General features: G+C 39.0%; 1 protein-coding gene across 1 annotated transcript in view; it reads left to right on the plus strand.

The window, feature by feature from the left end:
* The first annotated feature begins 4853 nt into the window (after positions 1-4853).
* LOC126269384 (uncharacterized) overlaps positions 4854-17111 on the plus strand; it is an 86908-nt gene continuing 74650 nt past the window's right edge. Inside the window, exon 1 of the mRNA XM_049973990.1 lies at positions 4854-5092. Coding sequence (XP_049829947.1) covers positions 5053-5092 — 40 coding nt within the window. The 5' untranslated portion in view covers positions 4854-5052. The remainder of the gene's footprint in view (positions 5093-17111) is intronic.

Raw genomic sequence — 17111 nt, forward strand, 5'->3', positions numbered from 1 at the left:
TGTTCGCTTGCAGTCACGCTTATTTGCTTTTGCCACATTCTCAATCAACAGATCTGGTCTGAGGGGCCCTCGTCCTGGTAATTTAGTTTCCTGTTAGCTCTTAAAATTGATTAAACAGAGTTCATCTTGACACTGCACACGAAGGCCGATTCACTGTTTCGTGTCCGTTCTGCCACGCACACTATACCCAACGAATTTCAAACACAAACTGCTTTTTATACAAATGATTAAGTTCAGGTAGTAACGACTCCATGTCTACCAACACGGTCACCTGACTTCAGGTAAATGAAACCAACTAAACTGGTGCACTCTTCTGTTAGGAATACAAAATGGTTACTGTATGATAAAATTCAAAACATAATATACAATAACTGATTCAGAAATCCACAAAATAGGCTTTTCTATCAGTCTAACTATAACATATACTGACGTCCGATTTAATTTTACTACATATCGAGTGAACTGCCGTACCTGACGACTGTGCTACCACTTAATGGGATTTACGCCAATAACCAAGCGAATGGAAATAAAGGTCTTCTGTAGTGTACCACCATCTAGTGGTATTGGTATAAACTTGTAGTTGAGAGATAAGGCCAAACTGTGCACGCCACGAACCTTGCAGACTATATATCTGATCCGCATGTATTTTACCTATAGGGCAATTACGTCATGCCAGTTGTGCACGCGCAGAAGCTCCTAAAAATGTGCACAACTGAAGGTGTACTCGTGCCCCTGATGTCAAGTTTCACAGAGTCCAGAGAGGTAGCAATGTGGCATAGCGCGGTAAATTTAAGTACCGGGGATTTCAGATTACTGCATCTTTGTTGCGTTTAACAGCATTCAGAGAAAAATAACCAATGAATCCACAAGAAGTCAAAAGTTTGGGTGTTCACGTTGTTCTTGTGCTCTTACACAGCAGTTGCCTCTGATTATAGTCACAGTATACTACATTTTTGTCGTTTTGTAATGTGCACAGTTTTACACTGCTGAACACATAAAGAAAGTCGCCTATCTTTGCACCACTTGAAATCTTCTCAAGAGCTGAGTGCATATTTATGCAACTTCTTTCAAGTAGTACTGTATCATAGAACCTGCATCATCTGCAAAAAGCCTCTTAATATTGTCTGCAATTTCATTAATTTACAACACGAACAACAAGGGTCCCAACACACTTCCCTGGGGCACACTTGAAGTTACTTCTACATCTGACGGTGACTCCACCTAACAGAACATGCTGCATCCTGCCTACCAAAAAGTCCTCAGTTCAGTCACAAATTTCGCCTAATCCCCTATATGACCGCAGTTTTGAGAATAAGCATAGATGTACTACTGAGTCAAATGCTTTCCGAAAATCAAGAAATACTGCATCTACCTGATTAGCTTGATCCAAAGCTTTCAGCAAGTCATGTGAAAAAAGTGCAAGTTGGGTTTACATGATCGATGTTATCGGAATGCATGCTAGCTGACATGGAGGGGTTAATGCTTTTCAACATACCTCATTATATTTGAGCTCAGAATACGTCCGAAGAGTTAGCAACAAATCGATGTCGTGGATATGGGACGATAGTTTTTTGGATCACTTCTGCTGCTCTTTTTGTAGCCGGGCGTGATCGGTGCTTTTTTCTAAGAACTGGGTATGTTTTGTTCGAGGAGTCTAAGACAGATTATAGTTAGGAGAGTGGCTAACTCAGCTACAAATTCATTATAGCCTCTCATAGGGATTCCGTCGGGCCGTGGAGTTTTGTTAGAAGTGGGCACGTTTTTTTGTTCGAGGGATCTACTACAGCCTGTATTTAGAAGAGGGGCTAACTCGACTGCAAATTCATTATAGACTATGCTAGAGAATCCTCCGATCTGTGGAGTTTTGTTCAGTTTTAACGATTTCGGCTGTTTCTCAAGATGCCGGCTGCGGTGGTCTAGCGGTTCTAGGCGCTCAGTCGGGAACCGCGCGACTGCTACTGTCACAGGTTCGAATCCTACCTCGGGCATGGATGTGTGTGATGTCCTTAGGTTAGTTAGGTTTAAGTAGTTCTAAGTTCTAGGGGACTGATGACCACAGAAGTTAAGTCCCATAGTGCTCAGAGCCATTTGAACCATTTTTGTTTCTCAAGACCACTGGACACTAATACTACTGATTTCACTCATCTTTTCAGTGGTACGAGAATTAAATTGCGGTCATTCTCTTGTGTTTTCCCTTGTGACGGTACATTTGAAAACAGAGTTACGCATTCAGATTTTGCTTTGTTATTCTCAGTTTCATTCGGTAGGGGCTAGGCACTAATTTTGGTGCCATTGACAGACTTTCTTTGGGTTGGGAAAGATCATTTGTTGTTATTCTGCTACGGTAGTCGTTGAAGACATCACGTATTGCTTTCTTGACAGCCAAACGCATTTCATTCAGTATCTCTCTATCTATTTACATCTGTAATGCAGTAAAGCTGAGGTTCAAAAACTTACAATTGTGTTTATTTATACGAGGCGTGTTTTTTAAGTAAGTACCGTTTTGAAATTAAAAAAAAGACGTGCTAAGATATCTCAATAATTTTATTTTTACATGAAAACTCATACCTTAATCTACTTTCCTACATACTTTCCGTCAATATTGAGGCAGTTGTCATAACGTACCAGTTTTTGAATACCCTCCATATAGCAGTCTGCCCCCTGACTTGTTAACCACTGCGTCACCACTGTTTTGACTTCGTCATCATCTTGAAGACGCTGACCGCCCAGGTGTTTCTTCAAGTGCAGGAACGGATGGTAGTTACTGGGCGCAAGATCGGGGTGTACGGAGGATGATCTAGAGTTTCCCATCGAAAACATGTGATGAGATCTTTGGTCTGATTCGCCACATGCGAACGGGCATTGTCTTGCAGCACAACGATGCCCTTGCTCAACTTCCATGGACTGTTGCTCCTGATTCTGGTATGACGTAGGCTACCCATGTTTCATCGCCCGTTACAATTTGGCTTAAGAATTCATCACCGTCGTTGTGGTACCGCTCAAGGAAAGTCATTGCACTGTCTAATCGTTTGGTTTTGTGCACATCCGTCAACATTTTCGGTACCCAACGTGAGCACAATTTTCGGTAATTCAAGTGCTAGGTCACAGTGCCATACAAAACACTACTAGGAACATTAGGAAAGTCATCCCTCAAGGATGTTTTCTCCGTAAACTGCACAGATCTCACCATGAATATCGATCGCTTTTACGCCTTTAGCACAAAGAAATTTTATAAGAGCCCGTACTTCACAGTCAACGGGACTCACGATTATCGGAGGCATCTTAAACACTCAGTACACAACGTAAACAAGGAAGAATCAGGCTGTAATGGCGTCAGTGCGTAGATTAAGGTACAGGCTTTCATGTAAAAATAAAATTATTGAGATATCTTAGCACGTTCAAAAATGTTCAAATGTGTGTGAAATCTTATGGGACTTAACTGCTAAGGTCATCAGTCCCTAAGCTTACACACTACTTAACCTAAATTATCCTAAGGACAAACACAGACACCCATGCCCGAGGAAGGACTCGAACCTCCTCCGGGACCAGCCGCACAGTCCATCTAAGCAAGTATTTTTTTTTTTTAATTTCAAAACTGTACTTACTTAAAAAACACGCCTCGTACCTTGAAGAGTGATAAAAACGGTGTTCAAGTGCGCAAAAATCAAAAAGAGAGAAAAAAATATAATTTAAGAGGCCTGCCGCTGTGGCCGAGCGGTTCTAGGCGCTTCAGTCCGGAACCGCGCTGCTGCTACGGTCGCAGATTCGAATCCTGCCTCGGGCATGGATGTGTGTGATGTCCTTAGGTCGATTAGGTTTAAGTAGTTCTAAGTCTAGGGGACTGATGACCTAAGATGTTAAGTCCCATAGTGCCCAGAGCCATTTGAAATATAATTTGATGGGGGTAGGAATTGAAACGGGCCGACTTGGAGCAGTAGAGGCACCAAAGGACAATTTAATTTACACTGTCTATACTTTTACAAATAAATTCATAAAACTTTGTTACCATGACCAGGAGGGATTCAGGATTCACACTCATAGCAGAGGAAGTTCAAAAACGTAACAAAACAATTTTTTTTACGTGTGAAATTTCATCATTTTTTTACTTGGTATTAGCTGCATTTGTTGCTGTAGGTGCACTTTTCCTCATAAGTAAGAGAGATTCTTCGATGAATTTTGCACAGCATACGAACCATACTTACAGGTGTATGAAACTCTAGAATTTCCCAAATCTGTTAAAAACTGTGGTAAAAATTCAGATAATTAACTATAAAATTCGAGTTTTCTCTAAACACGAAGTTTAAAACGTAACAGCCTATTCATTTTTCCATAGATTAATTAAATTCTTACGTTTCATACACCTGTAAGTATGGTTTGTAAGCTGTGCAAAATTCATCGATGAATCTCTCTTACTTATGAAGAAAAGTGTACCTATGGCAACAAATGCAGCCAACAGTAAGTGAAAAAAAATCATGAAATTTCATATTTAAAAAATATTATTTTTTCGTGTTTTTGAACTTCCACTGCTATGAGTGTGAATCCTGAATCCTTCCTGGTCATGCTGACAAAGTTTTATGAATTTATTTGTAAAAGTATAGACAGTGAAAATTAAAATGTCCTGTGGTGCCTCTCCTCGAAGTCGGCCCGTTTGACGTCCTACTCCCCTGAAGAGATTTGATTGTCTAGCAGACCGATGTTTCGTCTTAATGCCGAATGAAAGATGTTCCGGTTAGAGGGTTAACATCATCAGTAAGGCCGAGATGGTAGTATGTGGACAGAGAGGTAAAACTAAAAATGCATGGTCTTTCAGTGCCAGTGTGATGTTTTTGGAGTGGGCTGTATGATCCATTTGCAGTTACTTTCTGACAACACTGGGTGAACTGTGCACGAGGATGTGACGGCAGCGATGACGATGACGATGACGGTGAGCGTCATGCAGCGGGCACTGCGAACGCCGGCAGCGTGCCGCGATATTGATCGCGAGCCGCGCCGCTCTTCCGCCAGACTCGGTCGCGGCGCGCTAGTCTGGTGTCCGCTAGCTCACCGCACGGAATGGCGCGCCTCGCTGCTCTCTCCTGCGTCCTCGCGTCAGGTGAGACACAGCTTGGTTAATACATCGGCTGTCGCCTTGGCCAAATAATCAGTTTTGGTCGACTGTAAGCTGTCTCAGCGCTGGTATCCGTGTCTTTCCTTCCGCGACCCCATATGTGCTCCGTGTACCAATGTGCACTAGTGCAGCTGTAAAATGTCTGATGAGAATCCTAGTAATTTAAACCAACAGCCGACTAGGCCACCCCTTTGTGCCAGTTCGTCGCGACGTCGATTTCGATGAGACCGCCGCGGTTTCCTCTTTTAAACTACCGCCACCGTCGACTCACTTTAATAATAAATAACGTGCAACAGTGAACCTGCCGACTGGTTTTCGCATTGTTTGTGTGCCTACCGTCTTTTCATTCGTTGAAGTAGTAGTAATAGGCACTCCCCACGCACTGACACCGTTTCGTTTGTTGTTCTTTAGCATGATACAGGCGCATTGCAGCAGTGTGTCAACTGAAAACGACGTCTTGTAGCGGTCTGCTTGCCGGTCCATTAACTGCAATAGAAGTGTTTGTTATTTTTAGCTTTCCTACTATAACTAGTGTTGAAGAAACGCTTTCTTTTAATTGTTCTCAAGCTCAAAATGTGATTCATTTTTCACCGCACATACTTCGCTCATTAGCTTTCTCTTCTTGCAAGAAATTTAAAAATCGTGAACACACTATTTACCACAATGAATTCAGTCTGTTATAGTCCATTTCAAAGACGTATGTGGCAGACAAGAAAACAAGCGAAATGAAAACGTGTTGTCCTATCTAAGAAACTTACGAGTTCTGCCATAAATAAAAAGTTTACAACTGCATAAATATACCAGTAATAGAACTGTGAAGACTAAAACATAATATAAATGCAGTGACACTAAGACAATACATTGTCATTGCCACTCCCCTTCCAACCCAACCCCCACCCCATCCTGCATCTCTTCATCATCTCCCTCTGTCTCCTGCACCCCCACCCCCAATCTATAACATCTCTAATCCAGTGTGCCTTCATTGTAATACAGACGTCTGGTTCTCTCCAATTCTTTCCTTCACCCTTCTTCTTATTCTGAACATTACTGTAACTCTTCACTCCATCTTGCCCCTTGCACTTCCTTTTCTTCATTAATTTGCAATACGCCTGTATATGTTGTTCTTGTACACTGACCGCTATTATTTACTTATATTACGCGTATCTTTTTCAAGTGGCTAAAACGAATACTGGTACTGCATCTCAATCACATTTTGTGACTGATTTTAATTGTGCACATCATTTTGCTCCCACATGGATAACTACAGGGTAAGTGTGAGACAGCTGACATCCTGACTTCACCTGATTCTCATTGTGTGGTCCCCAGAGTCACTCTTAGTATCTGCCAAAACTATGAACAAATTTTTCTCCCCTGAATATCAACAAGGAGTGGGGCAAACAGCATTTCACTATGCAAAAAAATTAACGTTTAATGATAGATAATTTGTGTTTATTGCATTAATTTACTGTGTTTATTTATCCATCCATTTTCAGACTTTTGTATGCAACTGATATCATCATGCATAATTTTAAAAATTATTTTTAGATGAGGGATTGACATGCTAGAGAAAAAATATTTGCTTATTGTATATAGTGCAGGACAAATATTTAATGTTTGTTAAAATGTAAAATCAGTCTCAACAATTACTTAGTAACATAGTTAATCATTTTTAAAACAGTTTTCATGTTCTTCAAGGGTGTGGAGACGTTTTCCTGTTAGCTACTTTTGAGCGCTGTTTAGAAGGCATTTACTTAGACGTGCTTGTGAATGTAATTGCCAAAAAGCTTTATTTGTGTGTCTCTGTATTTGCTCTCTAGTGACAAATGCAAGGATTTGTTTTGGGTTGTCGACCTAGTTTACACTTTCTCTCATAATTTTGTGGAAACAATTACAAACAATAAAAATAAAAATATGTAGCTTCGTCACAGGTACATAAAAATACTATTTACACAACTGAAAGTATGCTACACCTCTGAAATGATTCTCGTGATATTATAAAAAACATTTATTAGCAAGAAACTCCTTCAGTGCCGTTTCAAAGCAACATCCACAAGAGCTTTTTAAATTTTTTGAAAGTTTGTTATAAAATTTTATCTGCATGTAATGGGGGCTGTTTCCTGCACTTCTCATCACATATTTCCAGAGGATTATCATAGTCTCTCCTAGTATGGTAAATGTGCACATCTCAACTTTGGCTGTTGTACTGCCTGTATTTTAAAATTAGTTGAACAGTTTTATAAATATATATTTATGGAAATGTTAGTAGGTTCTTACCTTTGAAACTCCCTTTGGAAGACTTATTGTAACTGATCTCACACATGATCTTTATTGCCTTTTTTGAAGGATGACTACCCTGTTTACATGCTTGGCAACAGTGCACCCCTGTACTTCAATCCCATATTGTAGTGTGGTTGCACTATAGCATAGCAGATAATGTCCATTTGCTCATAATTAAGAAAATGTGAATTTTCCTCTTTGCGTAATAATATTGGACTAGATCATTCATATTGGGTCCTCCATTTACAATTATTCTGTTATCTGCGTAGTCAAGTACTTTGCCGTTGTGTTCTATAGGCAGGTCATTAAATTACATGAACAATATAGGCTCCAGAACTGTCTCTTGAGGCACACCAGTTTACTATAGTTGGAATGGAACTGAACTTCTTAATAATGTTATCCATTTCGTGTGCCACTTGTGTTACATGATATCTGTTTTATAGGTATAACTGTAAGAGGATTTCAGCCATTCCTCTGATATTGTAAGTTTCCAGTTTATCAAGTAGCAGCTTGTCTGACACTGTGTAGGATGTATGTGATAGATCTGGGAATAAACGTGCCTCCCTTTCTTTCTCATTTAATTTCATAAATACTGTGTGTGGCATTTTTGTTCATAATGAAGGACCCCACAAAAGAATGATGTGTGACAGTCTTTTATGTATATATTCTTTATGAATCTTCCAAGTTAATTTTGAATCCAGATACATGCCAAGGATTTCAGTAGATGTGTACTCAGTGTCAGCATTAGGTAACGTGAAAATAAAATTCAATTTTTTCATAATCAATACCATTAAACAACATATTTGATGATTTAAGATGCTCTTTCTTTTTGTTCATTCACATTTTTCCATTATTTATGATCATAATATCATCTGAACAAAGCACAGATTTACACGGGATGTAACACGACAGATTGTTTACAAATAATATAAGTAGCAGTGCCAAAGGTCTTTGAGTTGCTTTGAGTAACTATGAATTTTCATTGTTGTAGGGTACAATTTTTTTCTGTTACTAAGACAGTGTTCAGTGAGGGAGAGTTCCACACCTATCTGCTGTATCCGTCACTATAAAATAAAGTTTATGCTATTCTTTCTCATTCTGATGTGTTCTTCTCAACAGATGTGTCCAAAGAATTTCATAAGGTGATTGTGCATAATAAAAGGAACTAATATTTTCATATCATTCTAACAATACATAAATTTCATGCAAGAGAATACCCAGGATCTGAGTTAGGGTGGGCAGCTCATTTCAGTTTTATGAAGAGTGACAAAATAGTTTTGATGTTTCAGGACAAATAGCTATGGGCACAACTATGACTTTCCTCTATGTCTTCTGGGTTTCTTCTGAGCGATACTGAAGTCATGCACAGGCGCCGACTCCATGGGGACTAAGGGAGCCCGAGCTCCCTCAAAAAATCGTTTGAGGGGTTGGTACCACTCCCCCCACACTCCCAATAATTTAAGAAAATTATTAGTTGTATAATGATCTGTAAAATCACAAAATTATGTTGGAATTTTTTATTTTTCTTGTTTGGCAATAGTTAACTTTTAAAATACATTCAGTAATGAGTTAAAACAAATAATTATTACAGTATTAAGCAGATTAACTGAAAGTAGGTGGTGTGAATGATGATAGTGTTAAGGTGCTGTGGGCACACTTACAATTTGTCCTGGTGCGCGACCCTGTGGGTAAAGTCTGCTGCCGGTGGGCCAGTGCTGCAGCTGCAGCAACATCAAAAGAACTGGAGCAAAAGCAACTTGAACCCTGTCCTGGTGCGCGACCCTGTGGGTAAAGTCTGCTGCCGGTGGGCCAGTGCTGCAGCTGCAGCAACATCAAAAGAACTGGAGCAAAAGCAACTTGAACCCTCCGCCTTGTGTTGCCTTGATGCTTCGAGGCACTATGATGCTGTGGCTATATAAAGCCCACCCTGCTGTTGCAGTCATTCAGTGTGGATAGTTTCATTCAGTGCATGCTGCAGACATGTTTAATGTTCTGGCTTTAGTGTCTAGTGGACTATTTTATATGACTATTTTATTCGTTTATTTTAGTCTCTTAGTGTATTGTGAATTAAGTTTGCAATGGATAAATTTGTTACCAAAGTGGCGCACTTGGAAGTTGGTGAAACTGCAAGTCAACATCCAACAATTATTGTGTCACCAATTGCTTTGTTGTCTTCAGGCAAGAACTGTTCACAGCTGAAACCTCAAAAATCCGGTAAGAGAAGATCATTTCAGAAGTCTCGGTTGATCAAATATACCTGGCTAGAATATGAAGCATCTACCGAAAAAGTTTCTTGCAAATCCTGCAAAGAGGCAGATGCTAAAAATCTGATACAATTTTCTTCAAAAATAGAAGGTGCATTTACTTCTGTAGGGTTGTCTAACTGGAAAAAGGCTTTGGAATAATTCCATCTTCATGAAAATACGTTTACGCATAAAGAAGGTGTACTGAAACTAAATTCTATCACTAACCAAGGTATGGCCTCCCTATTGAATGAACAGTTAGACAATGATGTGAAGAAAGGCTGTTTAGCTCCTGAGACAATTTTACTGTCATGTAATTTCTATGCCAACAAGGACTAGCAATTAGAGAGCATGGAGATGTAAAATTGAATTTTTCTTTTTATTGTTGGAACTCCGAAAGAATGACATACCTGAGTTTAAAGGTGCTTAAAAAATCTTTGAAACTTTCTATTTTTCATCTAAAATTTAGGAAATTTCCCAGGATAAGACCCCCAGTATGTCCCCCCACCCCCATATTTTTTATAAATCGGCTGCCCTGTGTCTGTCTATTTGGCAGAGTAGGCAGCTGCTCTTCCCAACCACATGCTGGATACGCTCTTGATTCTATGTGTAACTTCTGGTTAAGAAAATCTACGTATTTTACCTCCTCTGTTTCATACTTAATGTTGTGAGTACTGATAGTGTCAGACAGATTTGAACATTTACAAAATGTTACTTGGGTTTCTAAGACATCTTGCATATCCTGATAATCTAGCTGATATTTTTCTGTGATTTTACAGGTCCTTCTCAACAACTGAATTAAAAATATTATTACAAATGTGTAGAAATGGCATTGTTCCCATAATTTCTGTCTTTGGTAAAACTATGTATGACAATCCTTCTAAGAGACTTTGTTGAAAACTTGTTTTGTATCCCACAATTTATAAAAGAAGAAACATCTACATAACAGACAAATCTTCTTTGTAAGAGTTTGTAACCCAGATATATGGGTAATAAGGAAAATTTCCCTTCTTGTGAGAAGGGTCCATTCTCTTTTTCCATAGAAGTTCAAATGATGGTTGTCTGATGCTGCATGCCTTCCATTTCTGAAAGAGCAGTGCATGGCTTATCTGAATGAATGGCTTTATGGGATCTAAAAAGATGCCAACGCTATCTTACCTTCATCCAGACATCTGTGTAGGCCTGACAGCTGCTTGAAGATTGAAATCTTTTCATAATTTCTGTGAGAAGATGGTTTCTAAGAAAATAGATGCTAAGCTGAGCTAGCTTTACAGACTCGAGCATCTTACTCAATGTGGAAATCAGTGATGTTAGTCTGTAGTTTGTTGCTTCCTAGCTTAATTCTTTTTTATTTATTTGTCTGGCAATGCTCCATTTCTGAGCACTAAGCAACATTCTTTCTTTGATGCTATGATTGATGAGCTACATAATGTTGGTTGAACCACAGTGGTTTTATATTATTTAATTACTGTGCTGGAAATACCGTACAGCCACTCAAGCATTTAATTTTTAGTTGTGTGTTTCTTATGCTGCCCATGAACCATGGATCATGCCATTGGTGGGCCTCAGTGATACAGATAGGTGCAACCGTAAGGGACGGGTATCTGTTGAGAGGCCAGACAAACATGTGATTCCTGAAAAGGGGTAGCAGCCTTTTCAATAGTTTCAGCAGCAACATTCTGAATGATTGATTGAACTGGCCTTGTAACATCAACGAAAACAACATTGCTGTGTTGGTAGTGTGAACAGCTGAAAGCAAGGGGAAACTGATAGCCATAATTTTTCCTAAGGGCATGGAGCTTTGCTGTATGGTTACATGATGATGGTATCCTTTTGGTTAAAATATTCTGGAGGTAAAATAGTCCCCCATTCAGATCTCTGGGTGGAACTACTCAAGAGGACATCATTATCAGCAAAAACAAATTTGGTGTTCTATGGATAATCATGCAGGCAGGGTAGAAAACGTAAAAAGAGAAATGGATAGGTTAAAGTTAGATATAGTGAGAATTAGTGAAGTTCGTGGCAGGACGAACAGGACTTCCTGTCAGGTGAATACAGAGTTATAAATACAAAATCAAATAGAGGTAATGAAGGAGTAGGTTTAATAATGAATAAAAAAATAGGAACACGGATGAGCTACTATGAACAGCATAGTGAACAAATTATTGTAGCCAAGATAGACATGAAGTCCATGCATACCACAGTAACACAAGTTTATATACCAACTTTCTCCGCTGATGCCAAAGTGATTGAAGAAATGTATGATGACATAAAAGAAATTATCAGATAGTTAAGAGAGATGAAAATTAAATAGTCATGGGGACTGGAATTTGATAGTAGGGAAAGGAAGAGAAGGAAAAGTAGTAAGTGAATATGGACTGGGGGTAAGGAATGAAAGGGGAAGCTGCCTGGTAGAATTTTGCATAGAACATAATTTAATCACAGTTAACACAGGAATGAGTTTTTCGCTCTGCAGCGGAGTGTGCTGATATGAATCCTGGCAGATTAAAACTGTGTGCCAGCCTGAGACTCCAACTTGGGACCTTTGCCTTTTGTGGCCAAGTGCTCTACCAACTGAGCTACCCAAGCACGACTCACGCCCCATACTCACAGCTTTACTTCTGCCAGTATCTCGTCTCCTACCTTCCAAACTTTACAGAAGCTCTCCTGCAGACTTGACCGCGAAAGACAAAGGTCCTGAGTTTGAGTCTCGGTCTGTCACACAGTTTTAATCTGACAAGAAGTTTCATAGTTAACACTTGGTTTAAGGATCATGAAAGAAGGCTGTATATGTGGAAGAGACCTGGAGACATTAGAAGGTTTCCCATTTATTACATAATGGTTAGACAAATATTTAGGAAACAGGTTTTAAATTTTAAGACACTTCCAGGGGCAGATGTGGACTCTGACCACAATTTTATTGATGACGAACTGTAGATTAAACTGAAGAAACTACAAAAAGATAGAAATTTAAGAAGATGGGATCAGGATAAACTGAAAGAACCAGAGATTTTAGAGAGTTTCATAGGGAGTATTAGGGAATGATTGACAAAAACAGGGGAAATGAATACTGTGGAAGGAGAATGGGTGGCCGTGAGAGATTAAATAGTGAAGGCAGCAGAGGATTAAGTAGGTAAAAAGACAAGAGCCAGAGATATTGAATTTAATTGGCACAGGGGAAAGTATAAAACTGCTGTAAATGAAGCAGTCAAACAAAGAATACAAATGTCTCAAAAATGAGATCAACAGGAAGTGCAAAATGGCTAAGCAGGAATGGCTAGGGGACAGACGTAAGGATGTAGAAGCATGTATCACTATGGATAAGATAGATACTGCCTACAGGAGAATTAAAGAGACCTTTGTAGAAAAGAGAACTACCTGTGTGAATATCAAGAGCTTAGGGGGAAAACCAGTTCTAAGCAAAGAAGAGAAACCAGAAAGGTGGAAGGAGTATATACAAGGGAGATGTACTTGAAAACAATGTTATGGAAATGGAGGAGGATGTAGATGAAGATGAGATGGGAGACCTGATACTGCATGAAGAATTTGACAGAGCACTGAAAGACCTGTGTTGAAACAAGGCCCCTGGACTAGACAACATTCCTTTTGACCTACTGATAATCTTGGGAGAGCCAGCCATGACAAAACTCTTCCATCTGATGAGGAAGATGTATGAGACAGGTGAAATATTCTCCGATTCAAGAAGAATATAATAATTCCAGTTCCAAAGAAAGCAGGTGTTGACAGGCATGAGAATTAATTAACTGTCTACTTAATAAATCATGGTTTCAAAATACTAACACAAATTCTATACAGAGGAATGGAAAAACTGGTAGAAACTGATCTCGGGGAAGATCGGTTTGGATTATGTAGAAATGTTGGAACACGCAAGACAGTACTGACCCTATGACTTATCTTAGAAGAGAGGTTAAGGAAAGACAAACCTACATTTATAGCATTTGTAGACATAGAGAAAGTGTTCGACAATGTTGACTGGAATACTCATTTTCAGTTTCTGAAGGTGACAGGGGTACAGTGCAGGGATCGAAAGGCTATTTATAATTTCTACTGAAACCAGATGGCAGTCATAAGAGTCGAGGGGCATGAAAGGGGAGCAGAAGTTGGGAAGGGAGTGAGGGTTGTAGCAAATCACCAGTGTTAACAACCTGTAAACTGAGCAAGCAGTAAACAAAACAAAAGAAAAAGAAAGGGACTAGGAATTAAAATCCAGGGAGAAGAAATAAAAGCCTTGAGAGTTGCCAATGACACTGTAATTCTGTCAGAGACAGCAAAGTACTTGGAAGAGCAGTTGAACAGAAAAGGGCAGTGTCTTGAAGGGAGGGTATAAGATGAACATAAAAAATACAAGGATAATGGAATGTAGTGGAATTAAATCAAGTGACTATGAGGGAATTAGATTAGGAAATGAGACACTTAAAGTAGTAGATGAGTTTTATTATGTGGGCAGCAAAATAACTGATGATGGTCAAAGTAAACAGGATATAAAATGTTGGCTGACAATGGCAAGAAAAGCATTGCTGAAGAAAGGAAATTCAATAACAATGAGTATAGATTTAAGTGTCACGAAGTCTTTTCTGAAAGTATATGTAAGAAGTGTAGCCATGTATGGAAGTGAAACGTGGATAAACAGTTTAGACAAGAAGAGAACAGAACATTTTGAAATGTAGTGCTACAGAAGAATGCTGAAGATTAGACAGGTAGATCGCATAACTAATGAGGAGATACTGAATAGAATTGGGGAGAAGAGGAATTTGTGGCACAACTTGACTAGAAGAAGGGATTGGTTGATGGGGCACATTCTGAGGCATCAAGAGATCACCAATTTAGTATTAGATGGAAGTGTGGAGGGTAAAAATTGTAGAGGAAGCAGAAGAGATGAATATACTAAGTAGATTCAGAAGGATGTAGGTTGCAGTGGTTACTCAGAGATAACAAGGCTTGCACAGGATAGAGTAGCAAACCAGTATTTGGACTGAACACAACAACAACAACAACAACAACATGTTTTAGCTTTTTTTTTTAATGTGACCCTTCTTTATTTTGTATTGTTAAGGTAATACTCTACACACGCTATAGTTTTCTTAGCGAATTTTATTGTTTATTCAATAAGAAGCTTTGGCAAGATCACAGTAGATACTGACAGACTAACTTTCCTTCTGTTGTTCTACCAGAACTGTGTTCATGACATCATATATTGGTATATGCAATTGCAGTCTTTCTCAGTGTATTCCACTGATGAATTCTTCTCGGGTTATCAGCCAAGTGGTGGCATCATCTTGTCGTAACATTTTGATGAGTTTCGTACCCATCATCTTCTGGCCTCTGACTTTCCCAGAAGATGATGGGTACAAAACTCATCGAAACATTGTGACAAGATGACGCCACCACTCAGCTGATAACGAAAGAAGAACTCATCAATCATATATTGGTTTCTCCATAGAGAAGCCATCACAGAAACCGAACTGAACTGTTGTTAAAATGTCATTTGAAGAAAGTTGTTCAAAATTTTGTTGTAAGCTTTCATCTGAAACATTTTTGAGAACTACAGAAAGGAAGAAGATGGATCTACAATTAGAGATCACTTTCTTGGCTCCAGGTGGATTTAAAGTAGACTGGGTTGGCATTAAGAATTGGGAGTAAGGAGGGAGGCATGCCAGGGTAATCCATGCGGTTGTGTGAACCCCTGTGGCAAGGTGGCTTAGTGGCTGATGCACTTGCCTAGTAATCAGGAGACCTGGGTTCGATTCCCAGTCTTGGTACAAATTTTCATGTGCTGCTACACTCTATATACATAAAATTATATCTGTATGAGGCTAGTGAAACCTCTGAAATTATGTCATTTCATTCAGAAGAAGAATTTGGTGAGATATTCATATAACTGAAATTGATGTGGGTTGCTTTTTCAAAATACTGCTTAGAGTTTTTTCTTGAACTTCTACAACATGTAAGAAATTATTATTAAACATATCTGCTACCTTTGACTAATCATTTATAGTCCTTCCATTTAAATCAACAATTACATTGTCCTGTTTTGTAGTCTGTTGTCCAGTCTCTCATTTTACTACATTCCATATAGACTTAAACCTGTTGTCAGAGTTACTGATTTCTGATGTGATGTGCATGTTCCTTGATTTTTAATAACTTTTCTTCATAATTATGCACAGTTTTTGTAGTGTGCAACAACTGAAGGATCTTTAATTGTTCTTGTCAACAGATATTTTTCTCTTTTTCTTTCACAAGATATTTTAATCCTTCTAGTGATCTGTGACCATTTACACAGCTATTTAATGTCCCTTTTTGATTTGCTTATTTGGGCAGATATTTTCAGATAATGATACTGGTTTGTAGGGGAATAAGTAAAAATTTACGTAAGAATTTATTTCATAAGGCCACCTCCATAGGTGGCTGCTACGCAGAGGATCGAGATTCAGTTCCTGGTAATACCAATTATTTTTTCCTGGTGGGGGGGGGGGGGGGGGGGGAGACTGGTACAGGATGTGGCCAGCATCATTATGCCAATTGAGGAACTACTTGGCTGAGTAGCAGAGGCTCCAAATGGCCAGGAGAGCGGTATGCTGATCACATGCATCTCCATGTCTCACCTGCATGACAGTGCAAGGTGGCAGATGACACAGCAGCTGGTAGATGTTCCTTGGGCCCTCACCGTCTGGATGAAGAGCTTGTTTTTTATTTGGTTCATAAATTTTGGTCCATGTCATCCAATATAAAATATTCTTAAAAACACTTGTACTGGAGTCATTAATTTCTATAACTAATTTCCACTGAGGAGTATCTGTACTGTAAAGCACTATCTTCATTATCCTAACTACACATCATGGTCAGAGAGAGCATTTGTTACTGGGTATATAGTTAGTTTCTAGCTCTGAGCTTCATCGAAGAAAACATTATCAGTTAGGGTTCTAATGTCTTTATCCACCTGTGTTGGAAAATTAGATTTCCAGAGCAAAGATTAGATTTCCAGATAATTTATTTCTATCAGAATTTTTACACAGAAATCACCACAAACTGTTACCTGCTTGCTGCTGTCTGGTACACAGCATATTAGTAAGTCCATACACCTCATAAACAGTTCAAAATTTCACAGTAAGGATCCGTATACAGTTACAATTAAAAGTGAACCATATTTTAATTGAATTCACTAGTGCACACTTCTATATGTGACCACTGCAACATCTACTTGTTTCAATATTTTTGAACCTGTGCTCTGCAACAACTCCTCCTTTTCCCATATTAGGTCTACATGAGTAAGATGCTCAAGTATAATCTTTTCAGAAAAGAATTAAATTTCTCATCTACTTTGTGTCCTTGATAAAGAACTACTTTCCATTGTCCATTCTGCAGCTCTTTTCAGAATTGTGTAATTGAATTACAAGGTATGCAACTTTGCTTCCACCGTTTGCCAATAGGCGGCGACAATGGTACATAGCGGTCGAAAGAAACAG

The sequence above is a fragment of the Schistocerca gregaria genome, chromosome 1 (genome assembly GCF_023897955.1).
Source record: "Schistocerca gregaria isolate iqSchGreg1 chromosome 1, iqSchGreg1.2, whole genome shotgun sequence".
NCBI lineage: Eukaryota > Metazoa > Arthropoda > Insecta > Orthoptera > Acrididae > Schistocerca > Schistocerca gregaria.